The sequence below is a fragment of the Histoplasma capsulatum genome (assembly GCF_000150115.1).
Source record: "Histoplasma capsulatum G186AR genomic scaffold supercont2.7, whole genome shotgun sequence".
NCBI lineage: Eukaryota > Fungi > Ascomycota > Eurotiomycetes > Onygenales > Ajellomycetaceae > Histoplasma > Histoplasma capsulatum.
Genome location: NW_025544807.1, coordinates 570,449 through 589,974, shown reverse-complemented (window position 1 = coordinate 589,974; position 19,526 = coordinate 570,449). Strand labels below are relative to the sequence as shown.

Sequence of the window (19,526 nt, the reverse complement as noted above, 5' to 3'; positions counted from 1 at the left end):
GAAAGCGGCTTGCTCGTCGCGTGACCTGCTGTGTCCCAATCGGGGAATAACATTCAAAGCGTTTCCCCATCAACAACATCTTGTTTACACACACCTCCAGCACCACACACACATATCCATCAGCATGATTCCAACGACGACGGCAATGAGAACAACGACAATAATGAGCTCTTTGTAGCGTGATTTTATCCGATTTGTCTATACGTTCCCTTTCTTTGCCTGAAGTTGATGCCACCACGATTTACAGCTTCCTCTTCACCGACCAACCCCTGTCTCGCCTGGTATTCTCGAGTCTCAATCAAAACAGTCGCTGGGACTCGGACCCCACAATAAACTGGCGGCTTTTTGCCAGTCAGCGACACAATTGGATATGAACCATCCAAGCATGGCTCCCGATATTGGTACGTACTTCTCTCGTCGCGTTGGCCGGGACTTGGTTTCAGTTCGTTCACCTTGTTTGACACTGGCCACTGGGTTCTAAATTGCTGAAAAAGATGTCCGACACCGTCTAGTGCAACATCCTTCCCAAGGCTCCAATAACCTGCCACAGAACTCACAACCGCGATCACGAACCCGTCAAAGCACAGCCGAACACACGCGGTCATATTCTACCACAACTGCTTCCCGGATTAGTCGGCCATCGAGATCGCGTGGTTCGACCGCGAGCATCCATTCCAACACAGCCCAATATAATCCAGATCAACATGTCACGGAGGGATATCAGTCGTATATTAACCCAGAGCCTGGCCCAAGCCAACATATATACCATTCAAACCCTGAGGAGATGATTATCCGCTTTGGTGACCAGCTGGCCAATTCGAATTCTGGTATTGTTATTGACCCTGCGCTGCAAGAACACCCAAACAATGTCGCCGGACCCGGAGCTGACAGACCCTTTCAAGGCAACGAGCTTCATACTCACAATCTGCCAATTCATGGACTACCAATCGAGTTACCCCCCAACGGTAATCCAAGCGATGTTCCACCTGGCAACTATACCCAACTGTATGACAGTGTAGATCCCCAGCTCCCAGACCACTTGTTGGGCGAGAACGAAGGCTCTGAAGCAGGACCTCGGAAACGAAGAGGCACAACCACAGCGATAGCCAATGATAATGAACTACGTCGTCTACTGCGTCAATATGATGGATATTCCTTACACGAAATGGCTGCTGAAGTTCAGAGACATGATGGCACTGGTGGGAAGTCGGAGAAGGTTAAGCAGGTTTTCGCGATGATATGGTATACCAAGAATTGACACTGCTCTTTGTTTACGATGCTGACTTCAGTATTAGGTTGAGAGAAAATTGTCAGAAAAGTTTTGGATCAGTTCGACGGGACCGCGTTTATTGCTCCTATGCGGAAAAGTGTGGAACTGAGAGAGTTTCCGTCTTAAACCCAGCCTCCTTTGGCAAGCTTGTCCGCATTATATTTCCAAATGTCCAAACTCGACGTCTTGGGGTTCGCGGCGAGTCCAAATACCATTATGTCGATTTGACAATTCGAGAACCTAATCCAAACCCACCAACGGAAATTCCAGAGAAAAATGCGGAAGCTACTCCGTCTCGTCAAAAGATGGCCGATAAATCCCAAGAAAGGTGTGACTTCATTACCTTGAAAGTTCTTTTACTTTTTGTGTCGTTCAAGTCTAACATACCATTCCAGTACCTCGCAACAACAGAGCACCACCAGTACTGATTTCACCTCATCAAGAAAAATTACTTCTCCCACACCCGATGTCCTTCAACCTTCGCCGAGTGATCATTTGTGCGACCATTTGCAGCCATCAGAATTGAATATTATGGAAACGGTAGAAACACCTCTTATCGAGACCCAGCAACTGATGAATCAACTGCTGCAATTCAGCCGTCCTAATGAAAGCCCACCAATCGACAATGATTCCCTTCAACTTCCCAGCATTCATGGTTATCTGCCAGCCAACACCGACAGCGAAAGCGCCGATGCACTTGCAGCTCTATACCGTTCACATTGTATATCAGTCATCGACAGCTTCCGATATTGCAAAGAGAAAAATCTCTTCCGCCATTTCGCTTCTTTCCAAGGCACCCTTACCGTTCCGGTCCATAAGCTCCTCAATCATCCGAACGTTGCACCGTGGATTAAAGAATGCGATTGGCTGATGTATCAAAAGATGATTGCTTTTGTGGCTCCTTTAACCACTCAGGTTGTGCCAGATCCTGTGCTGAATGCATTCGGGTCGATTTCTCGAGGCCTAGTCTCCCATATCAAGGAAACTTTGAAATCCCATCCAGACCATGTGTGCCGGGCTAGACTTAGCCCTGCGCGGATATTTTGTCGCCTCCTGAAGCGCATGTTAGACGTTAATCAGTCTGCAATTGCTGCTTCTGCCTGGCTTTGTCATGCTGAAAATCGAACGAAAATGTGGGAAGACTTCGTTTCGTATATAGAACCGATGGACATTGTTGCCATGGCAAAAGTTCCAAATTGCTCTGTTGGAGGGGTATTGGATATCATGAAACACCAAGTAAAATCACTTATTGCCCCCGACGATGACAAATCTCCGGATACACAACTCTACGGGGAGCCATTTAGCTATCAAAAATTATCCTATTCGTCTACAGATACCTCAGGATACGCCCCATTCCCCGACCGATGGATCGCCTTCATCTTAAACCTCCCTGTCTTGTTTCCCAATCACAAGGCCCAGTGCATAATCGACAGGGCAGATGCAATTTGGACTCGGTTGCTCCATCGACTCACCCTTGGGGGCGCTCAGAGCTTTAGTGCGTGGTGGATGACAAAGGTGTTCTTTTCGGAAATGATGTTGTGGCAAGCCGAAAAAGGAGGATTCATGGGTTGCACCGCTCAATCCTTCGAGGAATCGTCGCTTGCCCGAGATCTTATCCAAGGGGTAGTTGAACCACGTTCGGTACAATCAGCTTCAGCTAATTCTGACACAAATTGGTCGCAGAACTCTAGGCTGCGGGCATCGCGGTCCCAATTGCAACCGCAACTTCCCAATATAATCCCAATAGTCCAAGCTTCTCCAACTGCAAACCTCCCAACCAGCGACATTAGCGCTTCGATATCAAAAATTTCCGGCAACGACAAGACAATTGCTGCTACGAATGGCAGTGTATCGCCAAGTAATCGAAATTTGACCCATGATGATAGTGCCATCGACCTCGAAGATGACTCTGCACTTCTCAACGCTAACAAATACGGAGATATGATGGCGTCTGACCCTGCTGATGCAGAAGGTCAGGTTGTTGTTGTATAGAATTTTCCACTTTATTCGTGCATAACATTTTAACTTACGATACTGGTTAACGACACTTTGGTTTTTCGAAGTACATATTAACATCCAGAAACATGGGAGATTTTTGTACTTTTTACACATTTTTCTCATCCTATTCCTGTTTCTTTCCCATTACCATGTTTAGTGATTTTGGCTTGGTCGAGAAAGGTCTTTGGAAAATCAAATCAAAAACAGTTTCATGACAAAGGGGATTACTATTATTTGTCACACATATGTATGACTAACCGACCATTTCTTTGCTGGGTTGATGTAACCATATCATTTCATCTGAGATTGGTTATACTCAGTCAAGCAAGATTATCCAAAATCTTTTTCGGTCAGCTCATTGGAATATCCACCCACTTCTGTTTTGTTCAATAACACCTTCTCATGGTCAGTGCTTGGGTCTTCATCTTTCCAGAAAATATGTTTGCATTCTGGTTTCCACTTTTCAAGTGGGTGTTCTTTCTGTCTTTTCTGAATGACAGCTGACTTGATATCCACTTGTTTTTGCACCTCCCTGCTCTGGATTTTCATTTCAATTTCTGTTACAGTTTTCGGGTTTCAGTTTCAGTGTATATGGCTCGATTGATACTGGCTTCTGCCAATGCTTTACACACGCATCACCACAAAGGAGGACTTTTAAAGTTACAGAAGCTGTTCACCTATCCCATGGATGATGAAGTCTAATGCAATTCCTCTCTATTGCCTGAATCTTCTGTTCTGCTTATCATGAACACTATCTTGTTTGTGTTGAGGCCTTTCTTTCTCCATTTGACATCTTTGCCCCATTTGCTTCATGCAGATGAAATGAATGTTCATTTATCTATCAGTCCTTGTTCTTCCTCTGGAATTTAGTTCTATTTTGTATTTTGCCTGGTGTCTTGTTAATGTTTGATTGTTATCTACTTGTTTTCCTTTCCATCCATTCTTGTGCATTTTCCTCTGTTTGGTGTTGTGTTAGTTTTGTTGTTCTCATCTGTTCCCCCTTGGTCCTGCACATAGTACACTGCACATTAGGCATGTATATGGATGGAAAAAATCATGGTATACACCTCACATCCCTTATCAAAGGAAGTTTTTTCACTGTTCTTATTTTTGTGTTGGCTTGCTTTTCTATTTCCCCCTGTGTCTTTGCAGATGTTTGTGGTGCGGTTTATTTCCTGATATGTGTGTATGGGGCTGACTATGGTTGTCTATTGTTTGGGCGCGCGGGGTTGGCTGTTTTTACTTTTAAGTTGTTTCCTCTATCTTCTTTACACAAAACATAAAAGAAAGGGTGGATAAAGGGCAGGCTTTATAGGGTGTTGGCTTCTCCTTTTTGTTCATTGACTTTGTCTCGTGCCTCTGTTGATTCTGTCATAGCTAACAGTTACCTCCTTGTTATTTATTCTATCAGTCGTCTCCAACTGGAGCTGAATGATAGGGGATGTACTGTACGTATGTATGTATGTGTATGAATGGTATAATGTTTATTAATTCTTTTAATCCTCACTTTCATGGCAATTTTTAATGTCTGGAATTGCGAGTTTATGGTATGTACAGTACATGACATTATTATTATCTCCCATAGATAGGGGATTAAACAATTATAGTAGAGTTATATCGAAAGGAGTTTGAACTCTTCAAACCATCCATCCCTCTTCGTCAAAACGATCCCATTTTCTTCCCCAGTTTCTAAAGGTTCGAAGCCCACGTCTCTCTTATCATTCATTCCCTCTTCTCCCTCCCCTTTAAATCTCGTCTCTCAACCCCTCTCCCAAGCCCGCTCTTCTTCACAACCTCACCCAAACTCCGAAACACCCACAAAAACCCAAAACAAACAACGATCAAAGTCACAATCTCAATACTATGCACATCCTCAAAAAGTCCACCACCGTCCCCAATTTTCAAAACTGGCACCTGTATCTTCTCAACCATCATACCCCTCTGCTCCACACCCGCATGCGCATCCACACCTGTCGCAAACGCAGCTGTATCGGGATGTAATTGGTAAAACAGCGTCCCAGGCACAAACAACGCATCCCACCCTAGCCCTACTCTGTCGAACGGGTTGATTCCCATCGTCTTTCCTCCGCCCGCCGTTTCACCTTCTCCTCCGTCTTCAGGTGCACATGCCCAGAAGACCACCGGCCAGGGGACGCTAATGTTCCTGTAGCCGCTAGGTGAAGGATGCAGATAGCGCAGGTGTAGGGGTATGGTTATTTGCCAGTCATCTTCGTCGTAGTCGTCGTTGTCGTCGTCGTTGTGGTTTCCGTTTACGTACGTGGTTTTATGTTTACGCGACGGACGTGATAAAGGCGTGGCGAGTTCAAGAAGCAAGCTTGAACCCCAGCGATCTGTTACCCAGTCTGGAGCTTCGAGGTCTGTTTCTCCAGCAATGGCGCGGAGGGAGAGGAGGTTATGGGATTGCAGGAAGAGCGGGTCAGTGGTGGATAGTTGGTATTTGTCGGCGAAGAGGGAGGATGGAAGCGTTAAGTAGGTGTGTAGGGAGCATTCGGAGTCTGGGGGCGCACGCGGGGGTGGCTCTGAGAGGGAGGAGCGCGGGATTGAGATCTGGAGGGTTGGGTGGAGTCCTGTGGGGTGTCGGAAGGAGATGGTGTATTTTGAGGAGTACAGGAGGGGGTGATGGCGGGATGGAAAGGAAAAGAGTGCTGGTTCTAGTAATATGTTAGCAAGCAAGAAACGGGAAGGATGAGGAGACTGGGGTAGGTAAAACGTACTTAATGACTGATCCTCACCTAGGACGGCTAGGAATCCACCCACGGAGAGGTCTTCCGGTTTTATGGCCCGTTCTAATGCCAAAATGCCCACTTCTACCTGGTCCGTGGCTGTCTCGCGTTTTTCGATTGTTTCTGTCCATCCACCTTTCTGCGGAGGTTTGGACCAGTAGGCCGCTACTGTAAGCGTCTGCGAGATGCTGTCGTAGTCGATATCTAGAGAATCCGCAGAAAGAAACGAGTTTACGTGCGATTGACAGGTGATTTTATGTTCGTCTCCCCGCAGCGAGCAGATCTTGTGTTGGACGTAGGTGACAAATTCGTCAAGAGAAGGGACTAGCTGGTGGAATTGGACTGGTGGATTGGAAGTAAACCTTCTAGCGAGCATTGGTGCCAATATAAACGAGGTCTGGTATTCGCAGTTGATCAGAAACAAGATCCTATGGTCAGGAGGGATTTTCGGGGAGGGAAATGCTTTACCTCTGGAAGATAGCATTTCAACTTATCATCGAATACTTTGCGTAGCAGTGGGCACAGTCGCGCTCTATGGTTGTAAAGCCAATGAATAAATAAGCATGTATGCCACTATCAAACCCCAGCTAATAATAATCGACAAAATACAACTCTTACGCAGGACGACCCTGGTCAACTGGAGTGTAGAAAACGTGCAAGCCAGGTGACACTCTACTTGGGAACGGTGGGACAGCATTGTAAAGATATTGCGACGACCAGCGGACACGCAGTTCATGACATTGTCTCAAGACTTGCCAAACCTAGGTTAGTTAATTATGACGAACTTTTCCGCTCTCTAAGCAAGGAATTACTGAGATGCCCTTTCCGCAATGCAATATCACGGAAAGGAATTTTTTTTTTTTCGTAACTTACCTCCTGGGGAAGCTCATTGAAGGTGAATGTGTATTTTTCCTGGAGGGCTGCATGTAGGGATTGGACAGTGAGCGAATCATTCCGCAGGATGACTTGCTTCGGATCGAATTTCCCTTCCCCATCATGAATGAAAGTGATTCTCTTTTTCATTTTCTATGTGTCTGGAACGGAGCCAGAGTTGTGGTTGTTGATGGCCTGTGTAACAGTATGTTGGGAGAAGTTGAAGTCAACGGGTTTGAAGGTTGCTGTCCCAATTAGGAATGGCGCGCTTCAATGCATGTGAGCCACGGCATGGAGCTTCTATTAGTTCAGACCTGGTTTTAGTTACAGAATTGCTTGCTTAACAGTTTTTCAAGCCAACACCAGCAGAAAGTAGCAAGACTAATAATAAAAAAGAATTTACAGTAAATCAAACAGAAATTTGTGATAACTTCTCGCAAAAAGAACGTTAAAGAATAATAATTGAGGGAAGAGTGGGAATGAGGAGGAATCATACTTGGAGCATAAAAATGGGAAAATGAAAGCTGGTAAGAGAAAGAAGGATAAGAAAATAAAAGGGAGGATCGAAAGAGGAAAACATATCCCGCTGTATAATACGAATGAAACCCCTGTTGTCAATATTGACAATAGAAACAGCAGAAAGACAAAAGAACGCCAAATGCTTCGACCCATGTCTCGCTATTTTCCAACGCTGTCATTTCGTTATCTCCACAAAAAACAAAAACAAAAAGGAAACAGGGAAACCAAATATTCCTGCAGCTGGAGATGGTGAGAAGAAGAGCAGGGGATCTGAGGGAAGTTATAGGATTTCCTTCAGCTTCGTTTTCTGCGCTTGAGTCAGTATAGTTGGGAACTTGATCTGGACCTTCACAATCAGGTCCCCGCGTTGACCGGGGAATTTCGATTTTGGCATGCCGAGGGATGGGAACTTCTCCTCGAAGTTTGGCTGTGTCGGACCCGCTCCGGATACTCGCAGCTGTTTGCCCTCGATGGTGGTTACTGTGCGGTTCCATCCCGTTAGAGCTTCTTTGAGGGGGATTTCGATGGTTGTGATAAGATCATCCCCCTCACGTTTTAACGTTGGGTGGTCTTTCTATTGCGTGGATATGTGTTAGTGAACGATTTGCGAGTGCAATGTAATATTCATGTATTTCCACTTAGACAAGAAGAGAAAAAGGAATAATATCAAAATCGAACTTACCTCGGTAATAATAAAGTGAAGGTCCTGCGTGCCCCCTTCCTCCTGATCTCCCACCCCAGTATACTTAATCTTACTCCCTGCTTTCAACCCAGGCTTGACATCAAACTCCAAAATCTTATCCTCCACACTCCTCTTCCCCGTCCTTTCATCAAAAGTCTTCCTCTTAATTTTCATCCGCTTATGCACCCCGGTAAACAATTCCTCCAATGAAAGCGGCAATGGCCGCTCCACTGTCGTGACCTCGGGCGTCGGTGCCCTTCGCTGTGTCCCAGTTGAACCACCTTTACGCCTTGCCCCAGTTCCCCTTGCACCACCACCTAAACCACCCAGGATCGAAAACAGGTCGTCGTCATCCATTCCCGCACCGCCAGATCGGGCAAAGTTGGAGAAGATATCCTCCGGGTTGCTGAAGTGGAATCCACCAGGGCCACCACCTGTGGAGAAGTGGAAAGTCCGCGCACCGCCGCCACCAGGCATGCCTCCAAAGTTCGCGAAACCACCAGGCATGTCACCAGCGCCGAAAGGCATGCCTCCCGCTCCGCCAGGAGGAGGCTCTGTGGCGCCCCCACGCAGCAGGAATTCGAGGCCATATTGGTCATAGACTTTGCGTTTTTCAGGGTCGGATAGAACTTCATACGCTTGGGATACCTCTGCACAAAATGTGAATTTTCTCAGCAACCTTTAATAATTCCACTTCAATGATCCTGACTTCTTTCGTCCTTTTCTTGTGTGTAGATATATACAGGAACAAACTTACCTTTAAATTTCTCTCCAGCACTTGGATCGTTCTTATTCTTGTCCGGGTGGAATTTCAGTGCTGCTTTCCTAATGTTATGCTTAGGAGTCAGCAGAAGCCGTTGTGGAGAACTAGGAAAAATGACAAAGGAAAACGACTGACACAAACGGAGTACAACGAACGAAAAACTCAAGGAAATGCTTAATGTGGTATATTGAAAAAAAAAAAAAAGAAAAAAGAAAAAAAGAAAGAAAAAAAAGCAGAAGGAAAAAACAAGGGGAAAAAAATGAAACAAATGATGGGAGGAGGGGAAGAGACATACTTGTAGGCTTTCTTAATCTCATCCTGAGTAGCAGTTGGAGGGATGCTTAGGGAATCGTATAGCTTCGTTTCCACAACCATGTTTCTTAAACTGCGTTAATTAATGAGGAATGGAAGAGTGTCGTCGATACGAGAGACGAGGCGAGAGCGGATGGATGTGTTAATGTTGAATGAACGGACAGGATTGGGAGAGGAAGATCGGTCGAAGCAGGGTGGCCGAGAGCTAGTGGCAGGTGTGTGTGAGCACGCTGGTCTTTTCTGGTATTGCACACATGCAAGTATGCGTGATTGTGGGAGTATATAGAATGGGGCTGCTCCCAGTGGAAGATCCAAACGGAAGAGAAAGTGGGAGGATGTTGGTACTCTACTTACCTTTACACTGCTGTGTGTCGAATCAAGGCACGAGAGAGGCGACGAAGGAGGTAGGAGGGATATGTGACGTGTGGATTTATCAAAAATCCACAGGTGTGGTCGTGTGTAGACGGACGATGGTGGTTGTAGAAAACGAACGGATGTTGGTTAATGGGCGGTTTCTTCTGCAGTCTATTTCTTGACGCTGTGATTCTATGGTTTGAAGTTGGCGGTCGCAGTTCGAAGAATCGACACAGCAAGTGATGGAGTTGGATCGTGTGTGAAGCAAGTGACGTTGTCCCGCTCAGCCTTGGTCCCCACCGGATATGCAAGCAGGAATGGCTTTCTCAATTCCTGCCGAAGCTAAGCCCGAGCACAAGAAAATCGGTTGCATCATGGCGGGAACTCAATTCGATGGAAGCTTCGCGAAGCTTCCATCAACTACTTCGGTGGTCCACAGGAGCTGGGGTTGAGGATACTTCGTTAATTCCCTCTTTTGGGTGTTGAAAGTGGAATTCTTATTGATATTTGTATGTATGCATGTAACAATGGAGAATATTCACTTGATCCAGTTGATAAACCGCTGTCCAACGCTTTGTTGTTTCTGTTGTTTCTTGTTGTTTCTTGTTGTTTCTGGCCAAAGCTTTAGTGGGGTGATCCAGCCCTAATCAGAAGCCCTAATTGGCCCGATTCGGACGGTTTGCAGGTTCCGCGATATGCTTTATCTAGTACCCGCTGTGATTTTAATGATTCTATCTATATTGTCACCTTTGTAGCGGCCGATTCAGGAACCAGTCATCCATGCATCTAGATCTAGGTGTATATGATTTCCCCTTCACTTCGTAGCTATCGACACCACATCCTCATCAGCAATGACATGTCCCAGCCCCACCCGCTGTGGAACATGGCGTGCACTGGCCCCCCAAACCAACGCATATTTAAAATTATCCTTCAGTGTCCGATGAATTTGATCGCACACATCTTCGATCGTAGCGTTATTGCGCACAATCAATGCCTCTGAAAAGTCGGGATCGACTCCCTTTCTGTTATAATTGCCGAGGTTTGTAATGAATTCCGAGAGAACCCCATATGTGGATGGATAGAAAGAACTTACCGTTTGGTGTATACCCGCATAAGCTGCAACTCCTTCCAGCACCGATCAATCACGTCCTGTATACCCAGATCCAGTTCACAGCTCATAACGCACGTGTTGGGTTCTCGGGCTAGTTTGTCGAGGAAGTCCAGGCTGACACTGTCTATTTTGTTGTAGACATAAAGGCTGGTGGGCAAGAAAAAGTGTGTTAGTTCGACAGATGTTACGGTTTTAACGAAAATCAAGAGAAACGAAACTACCATTTAATGTATTTCCTGTGGTCTTTCATAATAACGTCGATAAAGTCATCGACAGTAGCTGAGCAAGATATCCATTAGTTCTCCTCGCCTCTCGTGCAGCATATTTAGGAAGAAAAAGGAACGTGGAAAAAGAAAGAAAAAATCCTTGAATCGACAAACGTACCATTCTCATCCCGGACCAAAACTTCGCAATTCAAAATCTTGTAGTCGCGTAATATATTGAAGACCATTTTTTCATCCAGATTTTTCGGCGGCGTCTGGAATGTGATTTTCATACCACCTGCTTTTTTCGCTTTCAGGTAAATATTTCTTCCAACACGTAATGGAGATACACATATATTAGCATAGATGTTATGAATAGTGTACCGCATTAAAAGCAGCAATAACTCACGGCGGTTGCCGATTTAACCGGATTCCCACTGCCTCTAATTCAGCTTCCAGTAGCGCCCGCTGTTCAGCACGTTTTGTAGCATCAAGAACCATCATTATTAGATCGCTAGTCTAGAAGTAGAGATTGTGTTAGATATACGAAGTTAATATATTCAAGAACAGAGGAAGAGAGCCATAATGAAAAACACCGGGGACAAAATGCCTGCACACCTTCGCGGCAGAAATAACCTGCCTCCCTCTGCCCTTACCCTCGGCTGCGCCTTCGATAATACCAGGGAGATCAAGGATCTGGATCTCGGCACCGCCGTACTCCAAAACGCCCGGGATCGCCGTGAGCGTAGTGAATGAATATGCTGCAACTTCACTCTTCGTCTTCGTAATCTTTGATAAAAAAGTTGACTTGCCAACGGATGGGAATCCCACCAGGGCTATTCGCGCATCCCCGCTTTTGCTCACATCGAATCCTGAGCCACCGCCAGACCCCGCTCCACCCGTAGGCTCGAGAAGCTGTGCTCGTAGTCGTGCAAGTTTTCTGCGTATGTCAAGTTAGTTATATTTTTTTGTCCGCGAGCTCAGACCTAGTTGCTATCGGGACTTCTGCTGTGTATGGAATGCAGACTCTGCTCCCTTCCAGTCTCCAAACAGGAGGCATATGTTGTCCGAAGCCCCTTTAAACAGACAACCTCCAGGCTTGTTGACTTGGATCAATTGGGTATGAGACAGCATTTTATCACAAAAGGAGGTTTTTCACACATGGAAAGGAATGTTCGCTTTGCAGTTAGAGAAATTGAAAGAGAAAAAATACGATATTTCACATATAGGACATACCCTTTGAGGAGACCAAGATGGTATTCTAAGAGCGATTTTGATATCAATATACTGCCACCAACAGATCGTCAGATTTGAACAGTTTTACGAACCCGTTGCCTTATTCTCTATTCACCAGAGAGTCAGCCATAGTATTATTTGCAAAGAAGGATAGAACAGCTCACTCTGCGTCCTGCGCATCTCCTCCTCGATCCTATATAAACAGAAACATCACCATGTTAAACTGGCTCATGAGAATCCAGGGTTACGGTGCTCCCTCACTCTTTGATTTTCTCTGTGATATTCACCATTTTTGCAATGCACCCCTGTTGGGTGAAGGGATTGTTCCTTAATAAGGCAAGATGGAGTAGATAATTTATTATCAATAAAAACCAGTTTAGAACAAATGCCGTTCGCAGTTACAGCGGCACGCATTCCTGGTGGGAGGAGCGAGGGCCAGCCGTTTGGCTTATATAATCCTTTTTTTCAACCTCCTGCACCTTCACAACCAGGCGGGCCAGAGAGCTACATAATTCAACTCCAACGCAACAAAGACCAACGCAACAAAATACCAACAAAAAAAACTACACCTTTAGCCATGGCCGATGTAGCTGCCATACAGCAGCTTACTGTTCCTTCTACCTCCCCCGGACCCGACACTAGAATACAAGAAGCCTCAACTCCCTCCATGGATCTCGCCGTCTCAACTGGCGCCGACACCTCACTCGCGACAAGCTCTACTGACGGAGCAGACCCTGAAAAGAAAACAAAGAAGATAATCCGCCGAAAGCGAAGACCAGCCCGGCCACAAGTCGATCCAGCAACGGTAAAATCCGAGCCTCCACCGCAAACAGGCACCATATTCAACATCTGGTACAATAAATGGTCTGGTGGCGATCGCGAAGATAAATACCTTTCACAACAACCTGCTCCTTCACGCTGTAACATAGCCCGTGACAGCGGCTACACGCGTGCGGACAAAGTTCGTGGTTCATACTTTTGCCTCTTCTTTGCACGCGGCCTGTGCCCCAAGGGTCATGAATGTGACTACCTACATCGTCTACCCGGCTTGCATGACCTGTTCAATCCAAACGTGGACTGTTTCGGCCGTGACAAACACAGTGATTACCGAGATGACATGGGCGGCGTCGGGAGCTTTATGAGGCAGAACAGAACACTATACATTGGGAGAATACATGTCTCAGATGACATCGAGGAAATCGTCGCGAGACATTTTGCTGAATGGGGCCAGGTGGAACGCATCCGTGTGTTGAATTCTCGAGGCGTGGCGTTTGTGACGTATACCAATGAAGCAAATTCACAGTTCGCCAAGGAGGCAATGTCGCATCAGAGCCTAGATCATAATGAGGTACTCAATGTGCGGTGGGCCACGGTTGATCCGAACCCGTTGGCTCAGAAGAGGGATGCACAACGAATTGAGGAGCAGGCGGCAGAGGCAGTGAGAAAGGCGTTACCAGCAGAGTTTGTGGCAGAGCTGGAGGGGAGAGATCCTGAGGCGAGGAAGCGGAAGAAGATTGAGGGGAGTTTTGGGCTCAGTGGTTATGAACCCCCTGATGAGGTTTGGTACGCCCGTACTAGGGAGTTGGAACAGGAGAAGGAGGCACGACAGATTGAGGCTTCGGAAGCTCGTTTGATTGAGGATGCCCCAGCAGCGACGCAGCAGCAAGTGGAAGGTGGTAGTTGTGGAATATTATGTAGCTCCACGCTGAGTGCATTGAATGGGTTTACAGATGGAAGTTTTATCACAACGCAAGCAGCTCCAGCTTCCAGTGGTCCACTAGTGGCTTATGATAGTGATGATAGCGATTGATTTTGTAGGTTAGATTTTCAAATATGATTGTATGTACTGTACAATAGTCTTTTTAAATCCTTGAGGCACTATTCTACATATTGGCAAACATTAAACTCTCTTCTGGAGGGGGACCATGCAGGAGTTCCGTAGAAACAGAGGCGTATCATTCAATCATGTCATTCATGGTTCATTCATTTAATATTCATCTCTAATAGGTTCATTTCTCATTACTACGTGTGAGATCATAATAGATACAACTACCGGTCCGGTAATTGTAGATAAACGCGTTCTTATATTTTTCTTTGCCGTCCTGAGGGTCTCGACGCTCATTAGCAAGGTCGTTGAGCATTTCATGCACCTGAGCCATATACTTCCTTTCCGTTAATGGGCAGTTCTGTATCAAAGTCCGCCACCTGTCAGGATCTGAAAGACGAATGTCCCGGAGGGCTTCCAAAATATCGTCTCGAGTATCAATTGCTGCAATAGGTCCATCAAGCGCTCTGTCCATTACGCTGCGTGATTCACGAATAGCTATAAAACGAAAAGGTAACCGTTAGAATAAGGCCTTCCTTGCACCAATTGTTTGCAGTCTTCAAAGGGGACATAACATACCGGCCTCAATGATGTTTCGCCTGTTCATTTTCTTGTTCCGGTGGATCGCGGTCAAAATCCTGACATCCGGATCTTTTTCTCCAGCCAGAACGCTGGACTCTCGATGGTACAGATGTTTCAGGGGTTTTCCAGCATTTGTTAGACGCTCACGTTGATTTCGTACGCGGATTTCACTTAGAAGCCACGCCGCCAACTCAGAACTTCTCACCTCATACTCTTCCTTGGCGCTAATATTCTTAACTTTCAGGCCCCGCTCCATGCTATCCTGCTTGACGATGACGACCCAGCTATGATTATCATTTTTATATCGCGTGATAATCTCCTCTAGGGAAGAAGCATCGACGGAAAGTTCAGCACTTATCCCATGCGCCCACAGGTCTTGAACGACCCCAACACCCACGGTACGAAGGACCGAAGGGTCGAAACTAGCGACGAGGACATCACACTATTTCAATCAGAATTCGCCAAACTCGAACTTCTCTAGCGAAGGTTTCACTTACCCGTCTAGACCTCCAGATTCCGCTTATCTCCGTCTCTCCTTGCTTGAGGAAGGCCTTGTTTGACCCTTTCAGATAGTTCGACATTGAGAGGTACAGTTTTTCCCATCCGAGGTTGAATCCGACAGCATGACGCTGGTTGCCTGAATACAGAACTTTAGGGTGGAATTCTTGAATCAGGCTGTCGTACCTTCCTCCGGCCGCAAAAACATCCCGACGTTTAGTATCGGAAACGCATTGAAAGAGAACACTTCCGCGAAAAAATTTATCATTAAGACTGCTCAGCGGGTTCACGTAGACCTTTCTCTTCACGCGGAATCCTTTAAGATACGACACCACGGCATTTAGACGGGCGAATATCGGGGCGAGACGGTCTGTAAACTCCGTTCCTTCCATGATGGTACGAAGCCGCTTTAGGGCTTTGTCTGGACTATCTGTTCTTCGGCATCAGAAAACGTCATATGTTTAAAATAAGAGTTAGAACAGAAAAACAAACCTCGAAAGTCGAACCTAGCAAGGTCGTCGACCGATGTAGAAGCGACCCCGATAGTTGGAGATCGAAGCTCACTTCTAATCTTCTGTATTGAGTACGGCCCGATGTTCAGTTTGCTAATGATTTCCTTCACTAGGGGCTTTTGCTGGGGCTTGATTCGACAGAATGACAAAATCGCGTCCAGGAGATCTGAGTGGTTAATGTGGAAACACATCGGGGCTGACCTCAGGGAAGGGAATTCATTCAAAATTTCATCCAAAACTTTCATGACCTCTGCCTCTTTTAACGCCAAATCCAAAGTGTTATGAGATATCATGTCAAAGTCAACCTCATGATGGCCACGCGGTGCTCCCCCGTGTATAGATTCCCGATAGACGGTGCCAAATGTGAAGGTCTTCTCGATGGAAGAGTCCAATCTAGATATAGAACGAGCATTCGGAAGAGTGAGGTCATAGGGTAGCTGGACAAGGTTGCCTGACGGGTCTAAAAGTCGCACAACCCCTGACGGGTAGTGCTCGGAACGTGGAAAGAGAGTGCTGCGTGTCGTCTCAATAGCGCCGTGTTTCCGGAATATCGATGATAATTTCTCTTTTACAAGACTTTGAAGCAACACTTCAGTAACAGGTGGCGTCCCGCGGGCGTCCATATCCCACGCGATGTCTTCGAATTTTCTGGGGGGTTGGGAGAAAATGGCTGATAGGATTTTATTATAGTCCGGTGAGTTGCGATCAGATAGAATTCCCATAATAGCCTTTCGAAACATTTCTTCCTCAACTTGTAGCGGTATTTTGTCGCTTTGAAGAAGTTCTGCTGCGGTTGGTCGTTCACTTGGACGGTGGCTCAGAAGTGATTCAATTATTTCTCCTTGGATGGCTTTCTCTGGTACCTCGAATGTCGACGGGAGCGTATGAACTTTTTCTCTAACCATCTGTAAAGTACGATCGCGTTCCATCGCCGTCTGGAGAGGATGACACATTTCCAAAAATATTATACCAAGTGAATACATCTACTGATATTAGTATTCCTTCAATTGGGTGTAATTCCACAAGGCATTAAAATATTACGAAAGGAGAAGACTTACGTCGACCTTCTCATTGTACTGGCCTAACGACACTGATTTCATTTCAGGAGCAACATAGTAGGTGGTGCCTACACTCCTGGTATAGTTCCCACCGATATCTGTAACATTTGAAGATCGAACTGCCATTGTGAACTGGCCGGTCGTAGCCAGGCCAAAGTCGCCGATGCGCGGGTTGTTCGCAACATCGATAAAAATATTATCCGGCTTCAGATCCCGGTGAATAATACCATGGCTATGGATATGGCTTAGTCCGTCCAAAATCTGTCGGAACAATCTCCAAGAAAACTGAATGTCGTCATATAATCCGTTCCTAATTAAATCGCGAAGGGTCTATAAAAAATACGGTTAAATCATCACTTTTCGTTCAGTAGGATTCTAGGACTGGAATGCTTACATGCTTTTCACAATATTCCATCTGAATATAAAGCGTAGTTGTCACAATATGGGATGATGATCCCGATCTCTGCCTTTGGAGGTTTGACCCTTCATCTGTTTTCGAAGGGCTCTGCGGCCGATGGTGGCCCGATTCTTCTGAGGCTATATCCGTGTGGTCTTGCCCATCACTTTCGTAACCAAATTCTATATCAGGATACCCCTTTGAGCTTATGAAGTCAAGTCCACTTGCGCTATATCCAAAATCGACGTCGTCTTCAGGATGATGCGAATTTGCTTCTGTAGATGATACTGCCTCTTCGTCAATAGCGTGACAGTCTCGTTCGAGCCATGCAGTAAAATACCGTACGACGTATGGATGATTAAGCCTTGATAGTAACATAATTTCGGACAAAGTATCTTTGAGAGCAATTCCTGATTTTGAAGAGATTTTCTTGATTGCGTAAAACCCGCCGTCAAGTTTATTTCGCGCTTTCACAACTTGCCCGAATCCTCCCCTGCCTAGACGCCCAGCTTCATCGAAGTCCTGTCCATATCGAGAAAATGAAGGAAGGGCGGCTTGGGAGTCAAGGCGGCTTCGTCTTCGGGTTGGGATTGAATTCGATGCGACCGATGGCTCAAGCAGTGGCGCATTGATTCGGAGGAACTCTGATGGCTGAATTTGGAATGCGGTAGGTCTTTTTTTGGGGTCCGGCCTAAAGATCTCTCCAAGCATTTCTTCCAAAGGCATCGAAAGATCGATTGCACGCATAAGAGCATTGGCAGATGTATACCGCTGCATTATGTCCTTGCCAAAACTCATTTGCAGAAAAACTATCCCCAGATCCCATACATCAGTTTTGGTGCTTGGCTGGGATCCTCTCTGTGTGAGCTCTGGTGGTATCCAAAACGGAGACTGCGAGGATGTAAGGGTTCTTTTGGCTCCAGATGGCACTGGAAGTGCTTCCTCCACACCACTCAAGAGTTTGAGTACCGTGTTATTGGACTGGGTTCTGAACAACAACACTCGTCCGGAGTGAATGTTGCCGTGAACAATACCGTTACGATGGTAGTACTCTAAGGCATCAAGCAACTGTATCATCCACGGCCTTGCGGTATCTGCAGTCAAACTACCGACCATGTCAAGAAGTTCGGATAGCGATCCTTTGTTAGCATACTCGAACAAAGTATAAATATGCCAGGTGCCTTCGTGAAACGCCTCGGGATCGGGAGGACGATATATCTTGAATCCGATAAAATCAACTAGGTTCGGATGTTTCAGTCGCTTTAAGATTTCAAGCTTGTCCTCGCTCGCTCTAATTTCCTGTCGGATGTCATGTCCTGAGCCCTTTTCGCGAATAAATAGCTCTTTAAGGACGAGAAGTGGAACACGAGTCCCATTGCCTGGAGAAACGGGCCGAACTGTGAAAGTCGCCTTGTGCGGAGCGCTGGCAATCAATGTCTTCCCAAGTACGGCCTGGAAAGTAATGGGCCGTTCATCATAGTCATTCATTACTAACGGTGGGTCAAAAGAAATAGTATCAGAACTATCTTCAGATGAATCAAAAGACTCATTATGCTCGAGAGCCACCTTGCTTCTCCGCCGCGATACTTGTTCTTTCACTCGTTGTCTCTGTTTGATTTTACTCTCAATTAGCGTTTGTAAAGCCTTCTCCTGTTCAGCAGTGGCTTGTTCCTGCTTTCTCCGCTCTTCCTGCTTCTGTTCTTCTGCTTGTTGGATTGCTGCGGCTTCCTGGACAATCCGCTCTTCCTCCAGGCTTGGCATATCTTTGTCCTCGGCTTGTGATATTGCGACATCTTCGAGAATATCCTGGATGGATAACGCAAGTTCGTAGATCATTTCCGAACCCAGAAGATTTTTCGGTTTCGTATCAATGACATCCTTGATCCTGGATTTGGCGCCCTTCCGGAGGTCATCGAGGCCTTGGACGGTCAAATTTGGGATTGTCTTGGGATATGTCGCAGGCAGCGAAACTAACAGGACAACACTCACGTCCGGGTTCGAGGACGCTCTCAGATGCAATTTGAAAGCTACTTCAGAGGCTTGCTATTACCAGACCATGAGCACACTGTCCCGTAGATGTACGCATATCCGTATAAATACAAAAAGACTAGCGCTTGTTGTACGAAACTTACATGCCAAGCTGCTTGTCGAACCTCTACATCTTCAAAATCGGTCGAATAGATTGAGCGCAAAGCATCAGTCTCGTTTTCACGGATTTCTTTGTAGTTAGTCGCAGGGAGGATAGCGGGTGTCTCAGGAGGATTCTCCTTTTTCTCTATTCCTAGAGCGTCGTTCTTCAGGACATTGGATTTCTTGTGTTTGTGAGGCATGGCCGGCTTGGAAACGAACATCAAAACACATTGGGATGAGATCGCGCCCGTTGCTCCCCAGTAAATGTGAGCAACAAAGATGCAGCCGAAGCTGCAGCCCTCTATCTAGACATGATTTGACTGAACGCGGGGGGGGATAAGTTGAGAAGTGAGGTGCTAAGTCAATGATGTTCTTCCCCTGTGGCGCCTGTGAGGCGGTTGATTACACTGGCCGCGCTAGGCCGAATCTTGAAAGCACCGCGTTTTCCGCGCCACTTGG

At 46.2% G+C, this 19,526-nt stretch overlaps 6 protein-coding genes across 6 annotated transcripts; 2 read left to right on the top strand and 4 right to left on the bottom strand.

The window, feature by feature from the left end:
- Positions 1-385: 385 nt before the first annotated feature.
- On the top strand, positions 386-3,262 carry HCBG_05483 (uncharacterized protein; the record flags this gene model as incomplete). Its single annotated transcript, XM_045432532.1, has 4 exons — positions 386-401; positions 495-1,242; positions 1,296-1,598; positions 1,666-3,262. 4 exons carry the CDS (start codon positions 386-388, stop codon positions 3,260-3,262), a joined length of 2,664 nt encoding a protein of 887 aa, XP_045286648.1.
- Positions 3,263-4,990: 1,728 nt separating this feature from the next.
- On the bottom strand, positions 4,991-7,035 carry HCBG_05482 (uncharacterized protein; the record flags this gene model as incomplete). Its single annotated transcript, XM_045432531.1, has 3 exons — positions 4,991-5,940; positions 6,004-6,409; positions 6,886-7,035. 3 exons carry the CDS (start codon positions 7,033-7,035, stop codon positions 4,991-4,993), a joined length of 1,506 nt encoding a protein of 501 aa, XP_045286647.1.
- Positions 7,036-7,319: 284 nt separating this feature from the next.
- HCBG_05481 (psi protein) lies at positions 7,320-9,698 on the bottom strand (the record flags this gene model as incomplete). Its single annotated transcript, XM_045432530.1, has 5 exons — positions 7,320-7,978; positions 8,087-8,736; positions 8,844-8,911; positions 9,145-9,366; positions 9,516-9,698. 4 exons carry the CDS (start codon positions 9,222-9,224, stop codon positions 7,685-7,687), a joined length of 1,092 nt encoding a protein of 363 aa, XP_045286646.1.
- A 349-nt stretch (positions 9,699-10,047) lies between these two features.
- HCBG_05480 (GTP-binding protein) lies at positions 10,048-12,355 on the bottom strand (the record flags this gene model as incomplete). The annotated part of the gene is made up of 9 exons (XM_045432529.1): positions 10,048-10,537; positions 10,609-10,773; positions 10,848-10,905; positions 11,011-11,156; positions 11,239-11,348; positions 11,448-11,769; positions 12,066-12,090; positions 12,230-12,258; positions 12,327-12,355. 9 exons carry the CDS (start codon positions 12,353-12,355, stop codon positions 10,330-10,332), a joined length of 1,092 nt encoding a protein of 363 aa, XP_045286645.1.
- Positions 12,356-12,628: 273 nt separating this feature from the next.
- On the top strand, positions 12,629-13,950 carry HCBG_05479 (pre-mRNA-splicing factor cwc2; the record flags this gene model as incomplete). The annotated part of the gene is made up of 1 exon (XM_045432528.1): positions 12,629-13,950. One exon carries the CDS (start codon positions 12,643-12,645, stop codon positions 13,873-13,875), a length of 1,233 nt encoding a protein of 410 aa, XP_045286644.1.
- A 124-nt stretch (positions 13,951-14,074) lies between these two features.
- Positions 14,075-19,267, bottom strand: HCBG_05478 (cpc-3 protein; the record flags this gene model as incomplete). The annotated part of the gene is made up of 7 exons (XM_045432527.1): positions 14,075-14,388; positions 14,470-14,914; positions 14,970-15,400; positions 15,463-16,465; positions 16,541-16,870; positions 16,935-18,980; positions 19,070-19,267. The coding sequence occupies 7 exons, from the start codon at positions 19,265-19,267 to the stop codon at positions 14,075-14,077; spliced, it is 4,767 nt and encodes a 1,588-aa protein (XP_045286643.1).
- Between the last annotated feature and the right edge of the window lie 259 nt (positions 19,268-19,526).